Source organism: Heterodontus francisci, chromosome 2, assembly GCF_036365525.1.
Source record: "Heterodontus francisci isolate sHetFra1 chromosome 2, sHetFra1.hap1, whole genome shotgun sequence".
NCBI lineage: Eukaryota > Metazoa > Chordata > Chondrichthyes > Heterodontiformes > Heterodontidae > Heterodontus > Heterodontus francisci.
In genome coordinates, this window is record NC_090372.1 from 161,103,655 (window position 1) to 161,126,797 (window position 23,143).

At 42.3% G+C, this 23,143-nt stretch overlaps 1 protein-coding gene across 6 annotated transcripts in view; it reads left to right on the forward strand.

Moving 5' to 3' along the window:
* adam22 (ADAM metallopeptidase domain 22) overlaps positions 1-23,143 on the forward strand; it is a 430,588-nt gene that overhangs the window by 184,614 nt on the left and 222,831 nt on the right. For all 6 annotated transcript variants that reach the window (XM_068013002.1, XM_068012995.1, XM_068013011.1 and 3 more), the window contains exons 9-11: positions 1,916-1,990; positions 5,088-5,159; positions 10,402-10,568. In XM_068013002.1, the coding sequence (XP_067869103.1) occupies positions 1,916-1,990; positions 5,088-5,159; positions 10,402-10,568 (314 nt within the window). The remainder of the gene's footprint in view (positions 1-1,915; positions 1,991-5,087; positions 5,160-10,401; positions 10,569-23,143) is intronic.

Here is a 23,143-nt window from a genome sequence, read left to right on the forward strand (position 1 = left end):
ACTTCCTATCTAACAGTACTGTGGGAATAGCTCCACCACATGGAATGCAGCAGTTCAAGAAGATGGCTCACCACCAGTTGTTCTCAGGGCTTTATGTCCAGTGTTACTATGGATGATGTGTTTAGTTTCTGCCATTTATACATACTTACAATATGCTGGCCTATTATGAACACACCCGTAATGTATGCCACCCTTTCCTACCTGCAGGAAGTTGGAGGGATGCATAGGCCATGAAGGATGGTGGAGCATGTCCCTGACCCATTTCCCACATCTGGTTAACTCAGCACCCCTAAACAGCAAAGGGAGGGAAGAAAATACCAGCCATGATGCCCACGTATTCTGTATCCACTAACCCTTCTAATCCTGTGCTCTTTGCTATAGAATTCTAGCATTTCTGTGCAGCTCTTTAGATATCCTTACTTTTGTGCACATGTGCTTGAATTCTGCCCTTGCTATTTATTACTTCTCTCAACTGCAATTCTTGCTGTTCTGCATTGTTTTCCTGTAGTTTGGTTTTCTCCTGGTTGTTTAGCCACCTAAACCTCCCTGGCTTTCTTGAACAACTCTCACCATAGTCACCAATCTTCCCTCTATTGGTCAGCCTATCCTATCAGACAGTACCCCTGTTCCACACCTGTTTAAGTGAAACCTACCTAGTTGATACAGGCTACTTATTTCCTAGAAGGCTCCCTAGATCCTTCGAAAACTAAATCCTGCCTCCCGACACCATTGGTTGGATTTCACCAAGCCACTATGTTGGTCTTCGTGGTGGAGGGGTGGGGGGGTGGTGGGTTGCTGCTGAAAGATGGTTGTGGCAGAGGCCCGCCACGGAGCTCGATGCTGGATTCTTCTGGTGGCAGCAAGGCACTGTGGCGGCCCCCCTCTGCACCTCCCCCCCCACCGCGCCGTTGGGTGACAGGATCTCAATTTCAATATTTAAACATATATTTAATATTTAATGAGATGAATAAATTTAAATGAACTTATCTTGAATCTCCTGGGCCCGCCACGATCCCCAGTGCGGTGGCCAGCACTCCCACACCTTCAATTCCCCACCTGGGGAAAGCCAGTGTGACACTGGTGGGGAGGGAGGAGGAGTTATGATTTCCAGTGTGGGGAGGTGGGGATGGGGTCAAATAAATGTAATGAGTGTAGGGGTTGGTGGGAAAGGGTGAACTTTAAACATTGTGCAGTCTAGGTGATGGTCACATTTAAAGATAAGTGTTTTGGGGAGAGGAAGGGCAAATACTGAATGTAATTTTTGTTCGAGGGTTGGAAAGGGGCGTTACAATTTTATTTTGTAAATTTTGTGGAGGGGGGGGGTTCACTTTAAAAATTCAAATTTGCTGGCAAGGCTGGCTACCCTTTAAAAATGGCAGCAGCGCCTCCACATTGGCAGCTGACGGCATTGCCAGCGACGGACAGCCCGCGCCCCTCCACATGATTGGCGGGGAAAGGCAGGCCACCTGGCTATTTAACTGAGCCGCCATGTGGGAGATTACGCCGGTTCTTCGGCGTGCAGCTTGCACGGGCGGGCCACGATTTTTTGAGTTCACCACTGGGAGTGATGGCGGGCTCTTAAAATCCAGCCCCATATCCCTACAGTAATGTGTCTTTTTATTTATCTTCTCTTCCTGGCACTTTGTAGTATTGCAGAGAATGCTACTGTGAGCATTCCTTATGTTTCCTCTCTAATAGTCTAAATTTATCGCGTAGGACTTCTGGACAACAGGTGCTCATATCATTAGTTCCAATGTAGATCACAATGGCAGCTCCTTCCCCTAACTCCATCAACACATCATCCACCCATAGGTTGAAATGTGCTAGCTCTGCATCCAGCAATTTTTTTTTTAACTGAGACTGGTAAAGGCATATAATACTCTTTATTACTTAGCAGCTCTGTTTGTCGTTACAGATACACCGAATTCGCCGGAATGTTCAAGACGAGACAAAGTACATTGAGTTGATGGTTGTTAACGACCATTTTATGGTAAAGGCCGCATTTAATCTGATTCAGGATTATTTGAACCTTGATTCTTTGAAATGATTTGAAGAATAACAACTTGCATGAATTTAGATTTCCTCAAGCAAAAGGACATCTCAGAGCCATTTACAAGGGTCAAAGCTGGACACAAAACAAGAAGTGAAGAAATTTAGGAGTCACGCTGAAGGCATTGTTAAAACTGTTGGTTTTTAAGAGTTTTCAAGGTGGGTAGATTGGTAGCAAGGAGTAGTGAATCAGGAAGAGAGTTCCAGAGAGCAGGGATGCAATGGCTGAATGATTTATCACTGATGGCAGAGCAGAGGAAGCAAGGAGCAAACAGTAATCCTGCATCAGAGGAACTGATGGTGCAGAATGACTGCACAGTTAGAGAAGATTCCAGAAGGAAAGTGGGACAAAGCCAAGTGAAAATGAAGATCTTGAAGTTGATTCGTTAAGGCACAGGAAGCCATGAAATTTGACAAGGATAGGAACAGTGAGGGCACAGGGTTTTCTGTGATAGAGGGATTAACTGAAGTTTGTGATGGATGATGGTAAGGAATTGATCATTAGAAAAGTAGAAAATACTTTCCCTGAAGTGGTGAGGGCACAGATGAGAATTTCTGAGGACAGGAGCATAACCGGACAATGTTCAGAAGTTAAAAGAAGGCAGTGTTGAAATGTACCAGATGTGCACTTGAAAGCTCAGCTCAGGACTGAACAGAACACCACGATTTTACACCAATTGGTTTATCCTCAATAGACATCAGGCGGCAACAGTTTTGCTGATATTGAAGTGTAAGATGTATCAACTCATCCAGGACTTGGCTGCTATAGAAACAGGAGTGAGTAATTCTAGAGGAGAAGTGGAGTTTGTGTCATTAGTATAAGTGGGGAAGCCAGTCCTGGGCTTGTGGAAAATAATAGCAAATCGGAGGCAACCATGCAGACATGGGAAAAGAAATCAGCATTAACGGAGCTGTAATGGGCTTGGTAGATTTACCACGCCATTAGTGTCTGTGATCAGCTCACTGCCACTTTCCGGGGCCTACCACTGTACAGTCAAAGTGCCTGCCTGTTTCAGGCAGTAGGCCCTTTTAATATGCAGGGTAGGAGCCCATGCCTTGCATAACATCCTAGTTGTCAATTTAGGAAAGAACTGGTGGGAGCATGTGTGTGCACTCTCCAACCAGTTTCACTGGTGATAGGGATGAATAGGGACTGGAAAGGTAACTTTTAAATTTTATTGGTGGGGCCAAGAAGAGCTTCAAAATGATTCCAATGTCTTTGCTCAGAAAGGGCGGGCTGCCAGAGCAATCTGCTGGTTGGCCACCCTGAAGTTAAAATCAACCCCATACTTGGGGATGAGTAGGAGTGGGACCATCAGTGGATAGAATCGGACCATGAATGAGAGGCAGTGGAACAAAAAAGAAAGACTAGCATTTATGTAGCACCTTTCACGATCACTGGATGCTTCAAAGCGTTTTACAGCCAATGAAGTTTTTTTGAAGAGTAGCCACGGTTGTAATGTAGGAAATGCGGCAGCCAGTTTGCGTGCAGCAAGCTCCCATTAACATCAATGTGATTATGACCAGATGATCTGTTTTTGTGATGTTGATTGAGGGATAAATATTGGCCAAGACACAGGGATAACTGCCCTGGAAATGGAATAGTCCATTCCAATGAAGAGGCAGACAGATCAAAAAGGCCTGGGAAGAACAGCAAGCTACTGTTGTAATCACAGAAGACGTCATCATAGTTTATTCATGAGACAGATGTATTTTCACACAGTTCCAGTAAAGGCAGTGAAGCCTTTTTCTCTTTTGTTTTTAGGGATTGCAACAATATTTGTAATTATTTTAGTTGATACATTCCATAAAATACATTCAGTGTTGTGAAACTACTTTTAAAGCTTTGACTGCAAAAAGATCCTTTACAGAATCTAAAATCCTTAATATGTAATGTCTACATATATGGAATCTTATAGAACAGGAGGCCATTTGCCCCATTATACCTCTTTGAAAGAGCTATCAAATTAGTCTCACTCCCCTGCTCTTTCCCCACATCCCTGAAAATAATTCTCAGTTGTCATTGTAAGGGGAAAGAACCTAAACCCACCCTTACAAGACCAATGACATCAATGGTCTGTAATGGGGATGGAGCCATTGTTGGTTCTTCTTAAATTAGGAGTTCCTGTTTTTCGAGTTCAATAGGGTCCCAGCCTATTATAGAATGTTGGTGCATCTAACGAGATGAGGTATACTGGAATCAAGGTGCATGCAAGTGGGCCCACAAGGGTGTGTTCAGGGAAATGGAACCCTGAAGAAAATATAATTTAAAAAAAATTGAATTGGTTCCCTTGGACAGGGAGCTGAGACAGGTACTGTGGAGTCTGAGGGGGTGCTGGTATGGGGGTAAGGCCTGGACAAAGTCCACCCCCGCTCCCCACCACCATCCGTGGTGGGCCGGACTGGATGTTACGCCCACATGGGCCAGGCAGATGCTGGAGATTTACCTCTAGTAGCATTTGTGCCTGCCAGGCCTATGTAAATTAAGGGTCAACTGCCAACAATGCAAATCCAGCACTGGATGTCACCATTGTAAGCCCTGGGATTGCAGTTAACAGGTTATGGGAGCCAACGTATATTTTATATCATAATAATAAACCCCAGATGTGTAAAAGTAATTCCATTTTTGACTTCGACAACAATCATAAACTTGATGATGGAATTACTGCCTTACACCTCACTTACTGGTATCCATTACATGGAGATGTCTGCAGAAGCATAGGTTCTTGAGTTAAGGTTTCTTCCAGTAATTGCTAATCTATCTTTTTGGAATTGCCTTGAATTCTTTACATGTCACCAGACGTGGCTGTAGGCTACAATTACTCTGGGACTATGTATTTGTGTAGTGAATATTTTACCCATTTCATTTTTTGTTGCTGTTAGCTGATTCTATGTAAAATGTGTAGAAATACATTAACTACTGGATAATATAAAGAATAAAATTATGTGCCCTGATTTGGCCAATTTCCGTATTATATTGCTTTGTAGTATTTGAAAGATTTGGCTTATACAGATTAACAATTTCTTTCCCTTTATAGTTTAAAAAACATCGTTTATCAGTGGGCCTCACAAACAACTATGCAAAATCAATTGTGAACATGGCGGATATGGTGAGTGTTGGTTACTGTTCTGATTTTTTCATAAAATGCGCTAGCAAAGAGTCAGAGCTGAGAGTGTTAAATGAAGGTTATTTGCTTCAATCTTAACCTTAATTGTAATGAGTTCTTTTTATGTTGTCTGATGCAATATAAGTGAGATGTGTGGAGTCCAGTTGGTTGAAGATCTCAAATCAGGTTTATTACAGCTAAACTATTATATACAGTACAGAGCTCATTATTTACAGAAACTTAGTCTAGGTATTACAGTTGCAGAGTGACTCTGGCTCTGAGTCACATGACTATGCCCTGGTACATAGCTCATTAGCATAAGGGATATCACTCTTAAAGGCAATCATATAACATCCCCTTTCTTTCCAAAGATAAGTCTTGTATACTAAAAGTAAAAACACGTAACATTAGATATCAAAATTATTTACACATGGATAGAAATTGTGAAATTTACACGTACAGAGGCTTAAGAGGTCATTTATCATTTTGGTGGTTTGACAAATCTTGGTTGGAGAATTTGCGACTCAGTTGTTGCTGTTTTTTCTGACGTTTCTCCCTTTCTGCATTCCGTTTCTGTTGCTCTACCTTCACCCTGCTAATATACTCTGTTGCTTTTCTCAAAATGACCACCGTTGAGGCCTTGTCATTCTTGGAAAGTTCCGGAACTTCATCTCGACTGGCCAACAGACAATGCTTCAAATCATTCCTCCTCTGCCTCTCCAGAACATTGCGTGTCCTCTGCCTCTCCTCATCCTCCGTGCCTGAAGGCTTGGGGCTCAATTATTGGGGGAAGAGTACTTGGTCTCATGGAGATACCTGTTCGTTCTGGCTCATTGTGGTACTGGCAGTTTTCTAGAGAGCAGAAGTGAAGGCGCAGCATAGTTGTGCTGTTGCTGTGTTTCCAGTCTGTGAGTGGGTTCCGGTCCTTGGAGATTTCCCCTTGAGAGTGCTCTTGTGTATAATTATGATGTTGAGGTCCTTGCACGCTAGTAGTCCTGCCACTGCTGGTCTGCTCATGTCTACTAGGTAGAACGTCGTTTGTGGTTTCCATGCCGTCTTACCATAGCTACATTGCATACTTACTGTGCCACTGCAAGGAATGGTTGACCCATTGTATGAAGCTAACTTAGTAGTTGTCAGTTGTATCATTGACTTCCAACGATTCCGGTACATACGTTTGAGTATTCGGACTGGTAGGATATTTGCACTAGCGCCTATGGCAATTTTGACCCTGAGTGTATATTTGCCAGTTATCTTCGGGCACATGATGTTAATAGTGACAAAAACTTCCAGTTGGCTGACTTCATCAACATGATGTGTCAGGTTCACAATGTAGAATGCCTGTTCGTCTTCTTGTCTCAGATCTGTTACACTGTACACTTAGTGTATTGGCTTGCGCTTACGCAGGTCTCTGGCACTGTCATTGCTGCTGTTGCCCTGTTGCTGTGCCTGTCTTCTGTTTGTCTGTGTCCTGCTGCGGCTTCTGGCCGTGTCTTTGGAGCCAGATTTCTTGCATAGGCGGGCCCAGTGTTCTTTTGCATCACACGCCTTGCACAGGTCACAAAATGCAGGGCAATTTCGCCATGAGGGGGACAGACCGCACTTAACTGCACAGCTTGATAGCTCTTTTCGACCTGGTTACAGTGACGATACTATTGGCTGCATCTAGTGCTTGCAGATGCTGTTATCCAGCGACAATGGCTTCGTATTTCCTGCCATCTTCCAGCAGTGCATCAATGCTGTAACCTTTCTTTTTCCCCAACAGGTCTTTCTGAAATGCTTCAGTGGGTGTTGATACAATTACCAGCTCCATTATTCGGTCTGACAGCTCAGTTTCTGAGAAGTCGCATTCGTTGCCCTTACTACAGCATCTGCCGATGTACTGGTCTATTGATTCCTGTGACTGTTGCCTGTAGGACATCAATTTCAGGTGGTGAATTCTAAAATTCAGTCAGAGCTGGAGTTGATCTTCCTGCACTTTCTGTAACTTTTCAGGATCTTTCTGGTCCTCTTCAGATAAGCAAGAGGTATCAATTCTGTGTAATCCTTTATTTCCAATTGCTATCAGTATCTTCACAACCTGTTTCTCTGGTTCTGCCATTGCTTGGTCTGTGAAGAATAACTGCATTCTTTGTTTGAACAGTTGGAACTCGAATAGGCTATCCATGGCTTTCCAGTTCATGCTGGGAAATTTGGTATCCATCTTTCTGCTGTTCTTTTGCTTAAAAACTACTTTAAGACTTGCTCTATGACTCTGCACTGTTTCCCCTTTAAGCAACAGTCTGTTATTAGCTGCATTGATTGACAGGAGCAGGTGGGTTGCTAGTGCTGTGTGTTTATCTTGCTTCCAGCACTTAAGCTGTTCTGCTTACACAGCTGCTCACTAGCTGCTAGAGTTTGTTTATGTTCTTCATGCTTGAGTGGTTTTAATGGTTTTTACTCTGGCTTTGTGAATAGAAGCTCTTATTTACGCTCGAGTGGTTTAATGTTTTTTTTTAAACTTTGACTGCAAGGAAGGAGGCTCTGCAGTGATTGGATTTTCCTGCACTTTTTCTAATGGACGCCTCCTGTAATGGCATCAACCTCGATCAGGTCGGAAAAAGAGTTGGGTCTTGCCCGTTTTTTTTCTACATGGAGCTTTTGAAAAGAAACGATCTTTTGAAGGATTTCAAAGCTTTTTTTTCCCTCGACCATCGACACAATGACTCACCTGATTTCCTTGTTGTTCTGAGCTCTGTCTGCTACAGCTGGAGGTAAATCCCTTTTTTTCTTCACTGTTTGAGCCAGTACTTTTTTTGACTTTTCTCTCCAGTGGATGTAGGAATGGTCATTTTCAAAGCTGTTTTACCTGTGGTCTTCAAGCTTAGACTTAATTTTCTCACCACAGTTGCCACCTTGCAATGAGTTCTTTTTATGTTGTCCGATGCAACATATATGAGATGTGTGGAGTCCAGTTGGCTGAAGATCTCAAAACAGGTTTATTACAGCTAACTATTGTATACATTACAGAGCTCACTATTTACAGAACCTTCCTGTGGGGTGTTACAGTTGGCTCCAAGTCACATGACTGTGTCCTGATACATAGTTCATTAGCATACTAAGATCTTAAAGAGATATCACTCTTAAAGGAAATCTTACAACATTAATAGGTAAAATAAATGGGGCTGATTTTTCTTTACTGCCTACATAGTATTTATTTCTCTATGCTTGGAGGGGAAGGGAAGATAAATATATAAGATTACAATCTACTGTTAATTAATTATCCAACAATTCAAATTAAGTAATTAGAAGAAAAGGCACAGGAAGTGTTTCTGCTCCATTTGAATTCAATTTAACAATAATTCAAATTAAACAACTGAATTAAGAGGTTGGATGCATTTTTTTCACTTTTGTGCTACCTCTAAATATTATTGGCAGTGGGAAAACGAGTAGCTCAAAGCAGTACTGTGACACGAAGAAGCTTCACCGAATGTGGGCACATGGGAATAAATAAATTACCTAAACATATCTATCAAAACTTCCAGTGTCTTGAGGGGTATTCCATAGTTTATGCCAATTATAATGATTATGTAATTTTATAATCCATTAGCAAACATAGTTTTCACTTAGTAATCTTAGAGATACTCAGGCCTGGATCCCAAGTTAAGTACTGTTTCTGCTGGCTAGCGGGGCTGTATGCCCTCTCTGACTTCCCACACCAGCCTGCTGATAAAGTCTCAGCCTGGAGTTTTGGAAAAGCCCATCATGGGAATATTGCCCCCTTCCCTCGCCCCACCCCAGACCGTGTAGGTGATTGTGTTTGGAGTGGGTAGATACTCCATTTCATACAAGGCTATGCAAAAGTTAGAGGAGAAGGCCGTAGTCCTGGTCTAATTCCCAGCATTCCACTGGTCACAGCAAGAGTGCACTGTGGGTTTCCAGCCCCAGAATGATTTACCTATCTCGTTTCTTCTCCCTTCTAGACCTGAAACATAGATCTGATCAGAAGCCTCGGAGTGCAAATGGAGTTGAGACTAAATGCATCATCTGGTTAGAAGTCGGCATGTGTTCCTTTTCCAGTGGCAATGTAAAAGTGTTGTAAAACAGCTGCTTCAAAAGAGAAACATAGCAGTTAATTTATTCATGATATGTGTGAAAAGGATGGGGATAAAAACATCTGGCCCATAAAGCTTGTCGCATCCAGACGTGGTGCTGCCACCAACATAAAAAAAACTCCCACAGTAAATCTTATATCTGTATCCCCCAAATTTGCTCAGTCACTCTAAGAACTCAGTCAGGTTAATGAGGCAGGATCTGTCTTTCTAAAGCTAAGTGAGGATTTTCTAAAAACCGCTGAACTTTTCATGTGGCATTATTCCAATACAGTTCCAATATGTTGCCCATTTCATTTGTGTCTCCAGTCCTAATGCTTTTGGTGTAGACACTGTACGTTTGGCCCCATGTATCACTGTAATTGAACTGATTGGCAAGACCACAACATTGTGATTGTGCAAAATTAGTATAGATCTCAAAGAAAATATTAGTGCCAAATTTATTCAATTCCAACAGATTGGTACTGTAAATCTCTGCCAAGTGTCCGGCAGAGTGCCAAAAACTCCACTGGCACTCAGATGGGTCAGGTCTTAGCCTTCAAAGGGAGTTGACAGATTCAGAGCCCCCACCCAGCAAGGTTGCTAACATAAAGGAGACAGGGCTGGGGGCAGGCACACCCTCTACTGGGAGCTCCTGCTTCCCCAATTCTAATGGCATCCAGAAAAGGATTGGAGGCCAGTATGCCAAGGATACTATTGTCCAAAAGGGTGAGCATTTTTAACATATTTATTATCAACGCCCTTTGTAAAGGAACAAGAAGTGATTTTTCTGAGGTTGGCCCTATCACCCACTCCTCTCACCCCACCTTTGTACAATAATATAGTTGGGGTTGATTTTCCACTGAGGTTTTCTTGATCATCCAACAAAATTGGGTGGAAGATCTGCGAATACTCAGGAAATATTGCTTAGGTGCCACTCCACCATTTCTCTGCAGTTTGAACCAACCTTTCATCAAAGTTACAGTAGATGATCAATCAGGAAATACCCCTCAAAAAAATCAAACTACGGTTGTGGTAATCATGGTGACTATTGATATCATGTAATATTAATATTCTTGTATTCTTGAATGAGCTTATATTTTACAACACACTGGACCTTGCACCAGATTTAAAATTTTTAATGCCAAGATTTGTATTTTCATGTTATACATTAGATATTCAAGGAACAGCTTAACACCAGAATTGTACTAGTTGCTATGGAAACCTGGTCAGTTGACAACAAGTTCACCATTGATTGGAACCCTCAGGTAACTCTGCGAGAGTTTATGAAGTACAGGAGAGATTTCGTTAAAGAGAAGAGTGATGCCATTCATCTATTTTCGTAAGTAGCTGATTAGAATCGTTTCTTGGATTAGGTAACAATACTAAAGTGAAAATCTTCATTCCATTTTTAAGGTGTTTTAAGATTTTTAAATTTCATATGCTAAGATTTTTTATATCAGCTGAAAGAAGTTGTATACTGATGTCATTCAGATATCATAATCTGATTGGAGCATGTTTTACAACAGCAGTTGGCAATTGTTTTATTGGTGATTTCTTGTTCTTGTGTTTGTACGCTAACCTAAAGGATGGCCATCTCCCTGAGGTCCTTTTCCAGAAGCCTAGAGTCAGCAAAAGAGCATTTTACCAGCAAAAGCGAACTGTGAGGCAACAACTTTCATGCAGACCTGGAAGTTGCCAGCTCGCTGTGGGCCATTTAAGAAGTCTAGATGCAGTAAATTGGACTTTTTCCCTAAGATAAAGTGTAGATATCTTTGTGATGTTCTGAGAACACCAGTTCCTGAGCCAAGGACTGCTGGTTTATTCAGAACAACTATGATACTAATCTAGTAAGATGCGAGCTTTTACATGGCAGCAAAAGAACAACTTTGACCTCAGGGAACAAATAGTTTTGGAAGGTAGCTGTGACTTGCACAAGAATTTGGATTTATATCGCTCTTTTAACATAGAAGATGCTGCAAGGTGCTCTACAAATGAACAATAAAAAGAATAGATGTCAAGCCATGGGAGGTAAGTTAGACGAGGTGACAGAAGGTTGAAAAGGTGGGTTTTGAGGAGATTTGTGAAGGAAAATGAAGATTTAGAGAGGTAAAGGGATCTCGGGAGAGAGCTCCAGAGATTAGGGCTGAGGTGTGGGAGATGCATAGGGTACTGAAGTTGGAGGCCTGAAGAGTTAGGAATGAATATATAACTCAAGGAGGTTGCAGAGGTATGGAACTGCAATGTTGTGGATAGATTTGAATTTGTTGACAAGGATTTTAAATCAGATGGGTTAGGGGATAGGGAGCTAATGTAGGTGAACAAAGGCAGGAGTGATTCGTGAGCAAATCCTCAGTGCATGACCAAATGTTGATGGCTATATTTTGGATAAATTGGAGTTTGTGCAGGATGGATAATAGAAGACCGGCAAGGAAGGCATTGCAGTAATTGATTCTGAACGTGACAAAAATCTGAATGAATTTTCGCACTGGAATGTGGACTGAAGTAGGGGTGGAGACAGGCAGTGTTACAGAGGTAGAGGCGAGTACTTGGTGATAGACAGGATGTGGGGTATGAAGCTCAGCACAGGGCCAACCATGATGCCAAGGTTGTGCACAGTTTTGTTTTAAATGAGTGGCTGTGGAGGGAATTGTAATCAATGGCAAGGCAGCAGAGATTATGATTGGCGCTGAAAAAAATGCTTGGGGCACCCTCATATTTCGCTGAAGGAAGTTATGACTCACAAGATTTTAGATCAAATATTTTACATCTGTCTTCACAGTAAAAGATAAGTTCCGTACCAGAAATAGGCAGTAACCTTGGGGTTAAAAAGAGTGAGGAAATTAAAGAAATTGATATCAGCTGAGAAAAAGTACTGGAGAAACTTGAGGGACTAAAATCTGACAAGTCTGCAGGACCAGATGGACTACACCCTAGGGTTCTAAAAGAGATGGCTGCAGAGATGCTCTGGCTATGATTTTCCAGAATTCCTTCAATTCGGGAATGGTCCCATCAAATTGGGAGTTGACAAATGTTATACCGCTTTTCAAGAAAGGAGGGAGAGAGAAAACAGGGAACTACAGTCCAGTTAGCCTAACATCAGTCATTGGGAAGATGCTGGAAACTATTAAAGATGTCTTAACAATGCATTTGGTAAAGCATAGTATGATTAGAACAAGTCAGCATGGTTTTACTAAAGGGAGTTCCTGTTTGACAAATTTATTAGAGTTGTTTGAGGATGTAACGAGTAGGGTAGATAAAGGGGAATGAGTAGATGTAGTATACATGGATTTCCAAAAGGCATTCGATAAGGTGCCACACAAAAGATTAATAGGCTAGTGTGGATAGAGGATTGTTAACAGACAGGAAGTAGAGAGTGGGCATAAAGGGGGCATTCTCAAGTTGGCAGGCAATGAATAGTAGGGTGCCACAAGGATCAGTGCTGGGGCCTCAGCTATATACACTCCATATTAATGACTTGGGTGAACAGAATGAGAGAAATGTATCTAAGTTTTCCGATGATACAAAGGTAGTGGAAAGGTAAACTGCGGGGAGGACATAGAGAGGCTGCAAAGAGATATAGACAGGTTAAGTGAGTGGACAACAAGGTGGCAAATGGAGTATAATGTAATGTAGGGAAGTGTGAAGTTGTTCGCTTTGCTCAAAATAAGAACAGAATATTTTTTTTAAAAGATGTGAAACTGGTAAATATTGATGTTCAGAGACTTGGGGGTACTCGTACAAGGAACACATAAAGTTAACATGCAGGTGCAGCAGGCTATTAGGAAGGCAAATGGCATGATGGCCTTTATTGCAAGGGGATTGGAGTAAGAAGTCTTACTAAAATTGCACAGAGCTTTGGTGAGACTGTACCTGGAATACTGTGTACAGTTTTGGTCTGCACCTTTAAGAACGGATATACTTGCACTGGAGGGGATGCAGTGAAGATTTACTAAATTGGTCCCTGGGATGAGGGGGTTGCCCTACGATGAGAGGCTAAGTAAATTGGGCTTATATTCTCTGGTGTTTAGAAGAATGAGAGACGATCTAATTGAGACATACAAGATTTTGAAAGGAATAAAAGCAAAATACTGCAGATGCTGGAAATATGAAATAAAAATAAGAAATGCTGGAAATACTCAGCAGGTCTGGCAGCATCTGTGGAGAGAGAAGCAGAGTTAACGTTTCAGGTCAGTGACCCTTCTTCAGAACTGACAAATATTAGAAATGTAATAGGTTTGAAGCAAGTAAAGTGGGGGTGGGGCAAGAGATAACAAAAGAGAAAGTGTTGAGGACAAGGTCACAGAGAATAACTGACCAGGTGGTCATGGAGCAAAGGCAAACGGTATGTTAATGGTGTTGTGAAAGACAAAGCGTTAGTACAAGAGGGTGTCAATTGACAGAAAAATGAACAGCCTGGCCCCAAGCACCGACATGAAAAAAAAACAGTGGGTAGGCACAGCAGAAACAAACTAAAATAAAATAAACTAATAAAAAAAAAGCAAAAAGAAAAATTTACAAAAAATAATAAAGTGGAGCCCTGACATGCTCTGAAATTATTGAACTCAATGTTCAGTCCAGCAGGCTGAAGCGTGCCTAAATCGATAAATGAGGTGCTGTTCATCGAGCTTGTGTTGATGTTCGCTGGAAGACTGCAGCAATCCCAGGACAGAGATGTGGGCACGAGAGCACGGGGGTGGTGTTGAAATGGCCAGCAACTGGAGGTTCGGGGTCATGCTTATGGACTGAGCAGAGGTGTTCTGCAAAGTGGTCACCCAATCTGCATTTGGTCTCCCCAATGTAGAGGAGACCACATAGTGAGCAGTGAATACAGTATATTAAATTGAAAGTACAAGTAAATAGTTGCTTCACCTGAAAGGAGTTTTTGGGGTCTTGGATAGTGAGGAGAGAGGATGTAAATGGGCAGGTATAATACCTCCTGCGATTGCAAAGGAAGGTGCCATGGGAAGGGGATGAGGTGGTGGGGGTAATGGAGGAGCAGAGGATGTCCTTTGGATGTGGAGGCTGGTGGGGTGGAAAGTGAGGACAAGGGGATCCTTGTCACGGTTCTGGGAGGGAACAGAAGGGGTGAGGGTAGAGGTTTTGAAAGGGCTTGATAGGGTAGAAGCTGAGAGATTGTTTTTGCTGGTCGGGAAATCTAGAACATGGGGGCACAATCTCAGGATAAGAAGCCAATCATTCAGAACTGAGATGAGGATAAATTACTCCACTCAAAAGGTTGTGAATCTTTGGAATTCTGTACCCCAGAAGGTTGTGGATGCTCCATCGTTGAAACATTTAAGGCTGGGATAATTTTTTGGTCTCACAGGGAATCAAGGAATGTGGGGAGCGGACAAGAAAGTGGAATTGAAGCTCAAGATCAGCCATGATCGTATTGAATGGTGGAGCAGGCTCGATGGGCCATGTGGTCTACTTCTGCTCCTATTTCTTGTGTTCTTGTAGGTCAGACTCGAAGGGGCTTAATTTTCAGCCCCCACCGGGGCAACGATCAGAGGCAGGCAAGAACTAAAATAGCCCTGCAGGCTGGCATGCTGGTTCCCCAGCACCATCCCACCTCTGGGCCATTTTTGTAGAGGCAGGATGGGGGGTGTGGGGGGTGGTGGTGGTGGGCAGCGGGGTTATCCACCTACATGCAGCAGGTAGCCTTCAAGGTTCGTTAAGAGCCTGTTGAGGCCAATTATAGGAGGCTGGGATTTTCCAGTGTGCCCCCAGGTTCCTACAGTCATTGGGGCCAGTTTAGGTGTCTGGAGGAGGATTTAAATAAGTTGGAGAGAGGGCACATCCAGCTTGAAGAGCCCTCTCCCTTATTTACCTTTCATTGTAGGCTGCTCTGATTGGCCCTCCAGCTTCGAGAGCCCACCTGCCATCTTTAATTGGATGGCGAATCCATCTTCATGCCAATTAATGGGGCTCCCCCGTGAAAATCACAATGAGTGACTGTTTCCACACAAGGTGGGTTCGGCATTGGGAAACCCTCCTGGCCTCTGTTTCCAGCCTCCCGAGAGGGAAAATCCTGCTCCGAGTGAGCTGCAAACCATTTTATGCCATCAGTGATTTCACGAGCTTCATAACCCTTCCTCTATCAAAATTTTCTTTATAACAAGTATCCTGGATATGGATTTGGGAGTCCCCAGCTTCGGCATTGTGAGATCATTATCGGATAGTTTCTCTTCGTTTCCTGGGAAGGGTAGAGCCTTCTATACAAATAGGTAATGCATTTAATTGTGATAGTATCACTGTCATACTTCATAAACACAGCTAAGACCCACAAGGATATTTCTGCATCCTGTGGTGAGTGGTAGAGATTTTTCAAAACCAGCTTTCCCTCCCCATCCTGTCAATTAGTTTTCCACTTTATGATTTTCAGCTTTGATGAGTAAGTTGACTCTTCATTTTGCTTTCTCAATAATTTAAAAAAAAAATCCTCATTAGTAAGTAGAAAGAGATGCTGTCATTCTTAAGTCCCATATGGATTTCTCTGGTAAACAGACATCAAATATTGTGATATTCTGAGAAAGATATTGGTATGTTTACTTCAGTTTTATAAAGTAAATAATCTCCAAGATAATTACAAAGAATTTGGAGGCTCAGTATATAATTCAGGGGTAGAATTATTTTTGTTTTAGTAGGTTGGCTAGTTAGGCTCTCTGCTCATTAAATGTAATAATCTGTCAAAGAGGATTGTATTGCTAATCATGAGAAGACTGCTGAACACACTAAATTCTGCTCCCATGGATTATTAAGACTGTGAATGTCCCTAATGCCTTGCCTCTACTGCCCCACATGGTAGGTTATTCCAAACATTTGTTACATCCTGAGTTAAAAAATAAATTTAATTCCTCAGATTGTACAATCCTGGTTTACTTTGAAGTGATATGGCTCGAAATGAGGTCCAGTAGAAGTATTACATGGTAGCAAGATAATAATGCTTGACGATCTGTACTCTACCCGTCTGGTTATGTATCACAGAGTGTGGTTTGCTTTTTTAATTGCTCACCACATTGTCCAGATTTGGGAAGTGATGAGTCAGCCATCACTCTTTTTCTTTTGCTAATTCAATCGCTTTCATACTTATGATGCTGATTCTTATAATTAATATGCATATATGTGAAAATTAATCCAATCTTTGTCTACCTAATTTCCTAGCCTATCTACATTCTTCAGTGAAGCTTGTAGTTATGTCTGTCCCTGCAGCTCCCCTGTTTTGGTTTCATCAGAGAAGTTGATAAGCTAATGTTAGTTTCAATAATCAAGTCATTAATGTCCATTAGAAAAAGCAGGACTCCAAGCACTGACAGCTTTAGTACTATAGCCAACCGCTCCACTATAATGCTGTTAACTACTGGTGTATGATATATCCAACTGATATTTTAGTTGCCAGGGCTTGTTTCTGTGTGCTGTGTTTCACAGTCTGCGTGGTACTCTACGTAACTGCTCTTCCACAGTCAGAAGCATTAGTTTATGAATAAAACAAGAATGACATCAGTAGCTTGAACCTAATGTGAGCTTTGGCATCTTTAGATCTTTTGGGTATCTGACTGCAATTGTCATATGAAAGCCTTTCAATTATGCTATCTCTTTCCCTAGTGACTGTTTCTGTTTGTATCCTGGCAGTATCAGAGACCAAAAACAACATTAGTTCCAGTGATTACTAATGTTCTGGTGGTGTAATTCACGGGAGTCAACAATGATTTTGCTTATGATCTCAACAATGGCTTTGCTGATAGTAGAGAAAAAAAAAGTTCAATTGCTGGCGATCTGAAATAACAAAAAATGCTAGAACTACATGGCAGGACCATGTGTTGTGGTCTACAAAGAAGAGTATTTTTCAACTTGAGTGATGAATTCCTTTGAAAATTTATTCTACAATTTATAACAACTGGATGGTATAGTAGTCTAGAATACTTCTATCTCTGCAAGAAGCTGATTTCAGATCCAGCCCAGACTTAATCTATGAAAATATTTCTTTTTTTGAAGCATATAAGGGGCCTAATAAGAAATGATTTATTCAGCCTCAATCTAGTTTGTGGGAGTGCACATCCCCCAGATCAAAACTCGTCTAATGTGTCACTAAGTGGTATGAGTTAACAATCTCATTTGATAGGCCTATAAGAATGTTCGGCGTGAGAAATAGAGTTATAGAGTAAAACTATTGGGAATGAGGTATATTGTTGGTGTGCTGTAAGGAAGGCCATACCTTGTATTGAAGCACTACAGCAAGAATGCTTAATGCTGACATAGCGCGAAAGTAGAGACTGCTCCATTCTAATAAGTCTAATAAGATCTACATCACTTCCTCCCACAGTTTATTTGTATTTGAATTCATGCTAACCAGGAAAAAGGTGGTAGCTCTGTTAATTAGGAGTGACATTAGTACAGTAGTGAGATATGACCTTAGTTCAAAAGATCAGGATGTAGAAACAGTTTGGGTAGAGATAAAAAATAGCAAAGGAAAGAAGTCACTTGTGGGAGTAATTTATAGATCCCATAACACTGTAGGACAGAGTATACAGGAAGAAATAATGTGGGCTTGTAAGAAAGGTACTGCAATAATCATGGATAATGTTAATCTACATACAATTGGATGAATCAAATTGGCATAGGTAGCCTGGAAGATGAGTTCATAGAATGTATTCGGGAGAGTTTCTTAGAGCAGTACGTTCTAGTTGCCAACCAGGGAGCAGGCCATTCTAGACCTGGTAATGTGCAATAAAACAGGATTAATTAATGACCTCATAGTAAAAGAGCCTCTGGGCAACAGTGATCATACATGATAGAATTTTACATTCAATTTGAGGGTGAGAAGTGTGGGTCTAAGACTAGCATTTTAAACTTAAATAATGGCAATTACAAGGGTATGAAGACAGAATTGGCCAAGGTGAACTGGGAAATTAGGTTAAAAGATAGGAGTGTAGAGAAGCAGTGGCAAACATTTAAGGAGATATTTCATAATTCTCAGCAAAGATATATTCCAGTGAGAAAGAAAGACTCCAGGAGAGAATGCACCATTCGTGGTAAACAAAGGAAGTTAAAGATAGCATCAAATTGAAAGAAAAAAATTCTGTGAAGATCAATGGTAAATCAGAAGATTGGACAGATTTAAAATCCAGCAAAGAATGACTAAAAATAATAATGGAGAAATTAGAGTGTGAGAGAAAGCTAGCTATAAATATAAAACCAGAGTTTCTACAAGTATTTAAAAAGGAAAAGAGTAACTCAAGTGAGCGTATGTCCTCTAGAGTGTGAATCTGGGGAATTAATAATGGATAAAAAGGAAATGGTGGAATTGTTGAACAGGTATTTTGTGTCGGTCTTCACTGTAGAAGACACAAAAAACATCCCAACAATACTTGGAAAACAAGTGGTAAAAGGGAGGGAAGAATTTAAAATAATCACAATCACCAGGGAAAAATGGTACTGGGAAAATTATTAGAGCTAAAGGCTGACAAGTCTCCAGGACCTGATGGCCTGCATATTAGAGTCTTAAAAGAAGTGGCTGCAGAGATAGTAGTTGCATTAGTTGTGATTGCCCAAAATTCCCTAGATTCTAGAAAGGTCCCAGCGGATTGGAAAATAGCTAATGTAACACCTCTATTCAAGAAAGGTGACAGAGAGCGGGAAATTATTGGCCAGTTTGCCTGAGAGCTGTCAGGGAAAAATGCTAGAACTCATTATTAAGGAGGTTATAGCTGGACATTGAGAAATTCATAATGCGATCAGGCAGAGTCAGCATGGTTTTGTGAAAGAGAAATCGTGTTTGACTAATTTATTAAAGTTCTTTGAGGAAGTAACAAGCAATTTGAATAAAGGGAAATCTGTAGATGTGGTGTACTTGGATTTCCAAAAGGCGATAAGGTGTCACATCAAAAGGTTACTACACAAAATAAAAGCACATGGTGTCGGGGGAAACATATTAGCATGGATAGAGGATTTGTTAGGTAACTGGAAGCAGAGAGTTTGGATAAATGGGTCATTTTTGGGTTGGTAAACCGTTACTAGTGGAGTGCCACAGGGATCATTATTGGGGACTCAACTATTTACAATCTACATCAATGACTTGGATGAAGGGACCAAATGTATGGTAGCTAAGTTTTCAGATGACACAAAGGTAGGTGGGAAGGTAAGTTGTGAAGAAGACATAAAAGAGTCCACAAAGAGATATAGATTCAGTGAGTGGGTAAAAGCCTGGCAGATAGGGCAGCACAGCGGCGCAGTGGTTAGCTCCGCAGCCTCACAGCTCCAGGGACCTGGGTTCGATTCTGGGTACTGCCTGTGTGGAGTTTGCAAGCTCTACCTGTGACCGCATGGGTTTTCGCTGGGTGCTCCGGTTTCCTCCCACAGCCAAAGACTTGCAGGTGATGGGTAAATTGGCCATTGTAAATTGCCCCTAGTATAGGTAGGTGGTAGGGAATATGGGATTACTGCAGGGTTAGTATAAATGGGTGATTGTTGGTCAGCACAGACTTGGTGGGCTGAAGGGCCTGTTTCAGTGCTGTATCTATAAATAAATAAATATGATGTGGGAAAATATGAACTTGTCTGCTTTGGCAGAAAAGCAGAATATTATTTAAATGGAGAGAGATTGCAGAACTCTGCGGTACAGAGGGATCTGGGTGTACTGGTACCTGAATCACAAAAAGTTGGTATGCAAATACACCAAGTGATGAGGAAGGCAAATGGAATGTTGTCATTTATTGCAAGGGGAATAGAATATAAAAGTAGGGAAATTTTACTACAGCTGTACAGGGCCTTGGTGAGACCACATCTGGAGTACTGTGTACAGTTTTGGTCTCCTTACATAAGAAGGAATAAAATTGCATTTGAAACAGTTCAGAGAAGGTTCACTCAACTGATGCCTGGGATGTAGGGGTTATCTGATGAGGAAAGGTTGAACAGGTTGGGCCTATACCCATTGGAGTTTGGAAGCATGAGAGTTGATCTTATTGAAATATACAAGATCCTGAGGGGACTTGACAGGGTGGATGCTGAGAGGATGTTTCCATTTATGAGAGAGACTAGAACTAGGGGACACAGTTTAAAAATAAGGGGTCTCCCGTTTAAGACAGAGATGAGGAGAATTTTTTTCTCAGAGGGTCATTAGTCTGTGGGATTTGCTTCTTCAGAGAGTAGTAGAGGCTGGATCATTAAATATATTCAAGGCGGAGTTAGATTCTTGATAGGCAAGGGAGGCAAGTGTTACGAACATACGAATTAGGAGTAGAAATAGGCCATTCGGCCCGTCAAGCCTATTCCGCAATTCAGTAAGATCATGGCTGATCTGTTTGTGTCTTGAATTCCACACTCCCATCTACCCCCACCTTAAAGTTATTCAATGACCCTGCCTCCACCACCTTCTGAGGCAGAGAGTTCCAAAGTCGCACAACCCTCCAAGAGAAAAACATTTTCCTCATCTCTGCCCTAAAAGGGTGACACCTAATTTTAAAACAGTGCCTCCTAGTTCTGGACTCCCCAACAGGAAACATCCTTTCCACATCCACCTTGTCAAGACCGTTCAGGATCTTGTATACTTCAATCAAGTCTCCCCTCAATCTTCTAAACTCCAGTGAAAACAGAAACAAAATTAAAGCAAAATACTGCAGATGCTGGAAATCTGAAATAAAAACAAGAAATGCTGGAAATACTCAGCAGGTCTGGCAACATCTGTGGAGAGAGAAGCAGAGTTAACGTTTCAGGTTAGTGACTCTTCATCAGAACCTGCAAATATTAGAAATGTAATAGGTTTTAAGCAAGTAAAGCAGGAGTGGGGCCAGTGAAAACAAGCCCAGTCTGTCCAACCTTTCCTCATAAGACAACCCACTCATTCCAGGTATCAATCGAGTAAACCTCCTCTGAACCGCCTCCAATGCATCCTTCCTCAAATAAGGAGGCCAAAACTGCACACAATATTCAACATGTGGTCTCACCAATTCCTGTACAACTGAAGCATAACATCCTTACTTTTATTTTCAATTCCTCTCACAATAAAGGATAGCATTCCATTAGCCTTCTTTATTGTTCAGGTTGTTCAACCTTGCCCGTCTAAGAGCTAAATCCAAAGTACGGAAAGTCCTCATCAGGGAACTCCTCTTTGCTGACGATGCTGCTTTAACATCTCACACTGAAGAGTGCCTGCAGAGTCTCATCGACAGGTTTGCGGCTGCCTGCAATGAATTTGGCCTAACCATCAGCCTCAAGAAAACGAACATCATGGGGCAGGACGTCAGAAATGCTCCATCCATCAATATTGGCGCCCACGCTCTGGAAGTGGTTCAAGAGTTCACCTACCTAGGCTCAACTATCACCAGTAACCTGTCTCTCGATGCAGAATTAAACAAGCGCATGGATAAGGCTTCCACTGCTGTGTCCAGACTGGCCAAGAGAGTGTAGGAAAATGGCGCACTGACACGGAACACAAAAGTCCGAGTGTATCAGGCCTGTGTCCTCAGTACCTTGCTCTACGGCAGCGAGGCCTGGACAACATATGTCAGCCAAGAGCGACGTCTCAATTCATTTCATCTTCGCTGCCTCCGGAGAATACTTTTCATCAGGTGGCAGGACCGTATCTCCAACACAGAAGTCCTCGAGGCGGCCAACATCCCCAGCTTGTACACCCTACTGAGTCAGCGGAGCTTGAGATGGCTTGGCCATGTGAGCCGCATGGAAGATGGCAGGATCCCCAAAGACACATTGTACAGCGAGCTCGCCACTGGCATCAGACCCACCGGCCGTCCATGTCTCCGCTTTAAAGACGTCTGCAAACGCGACATGAAATCCTGTGACATTGATCACAAGTCATGGGAGTCAGTTGCCAGCGTTCGCCAGAGCTGGCGGGCAGCCATGAAGACAGGGCTAAAATGTGGCGAGTCGAAGAGACTTAGTAGTTGGCAGGAAAAGAGACAGAGGTGCAAGGGGAGAGCCAACTATGCAACAGCCCCGACAAACAAATTTCTCTGCAGCACCTGTGGAAGAGCCTGTCACTCTAGAATTGGCCTTTATAGCCACTCCAGGCGCTGCTTCACAAACCACTGACCACCTCCAGGCACGTATCCATTGTCTCTCAAGATAAGGAGGCCCAAAAGAAAAAAAGAATTACTTGCTGTACCTGCATCCTAACTTTTTGTGACTCGTGCACTAGAATACCTAGATCCCTCAGCAACTCGGAATTCTGCAGTCGTTCTCCGTTTAAGAAATACTTTGCTTTTTTATTCTTCCTGCCAAAGTGAACAACTTCACATTTTCCCACATTATACTTCATCTTTGGGTGGCACAGTGGTTAGCACCACAGCCTCGCAGCTCCAGCGACCTGGGTTCAGTTCTGGGTACTGCTTGTGTAGAGTTTGCAATTTCTCCCTGTGACCGCGTGGGTTTCCGCCGGGTGCTCTGGTTTCCTCCCACAGCCAAAGACTTGCAGGTTGATAGGTAAATTGGCCATTGTAAATTTCCCATAGTGTAGGTAGATGGTAGGAGAATTGAGGGGATGTGGTAGGGAATATGGGATTAATGTAGGATTAGTATAAATGGGTGGTTGTTGGTTGGCACAGACTCGGTGGGCCGACGGGCCTGTTGCAGTGCTGTGTCTCTCTATGATCTGCTAGATTTTTGCCCACTCACTCAACCTATCTATATCGGTCTGCAACCTCCTTATGCCCTCTTCACAACATACTTTCCTACCTATCTTTGTGTCATCTGCAAAGTTAGCTACTGTGCCAACGCTCCCCTCATCTAAGTCATTGATATAAATTGTAAAAAGTTGAGGCCTCAGCACAGACCCCTGCAGGACTCCACTCGTCATATCCTGCCAATCAGAAAAGGATCCATTTATGCATACTCTGTTTTCTGCCAGCCAGCCATCTTCTATCCACTACACTATGAGCTCCTACTTTCACAATTATGGGG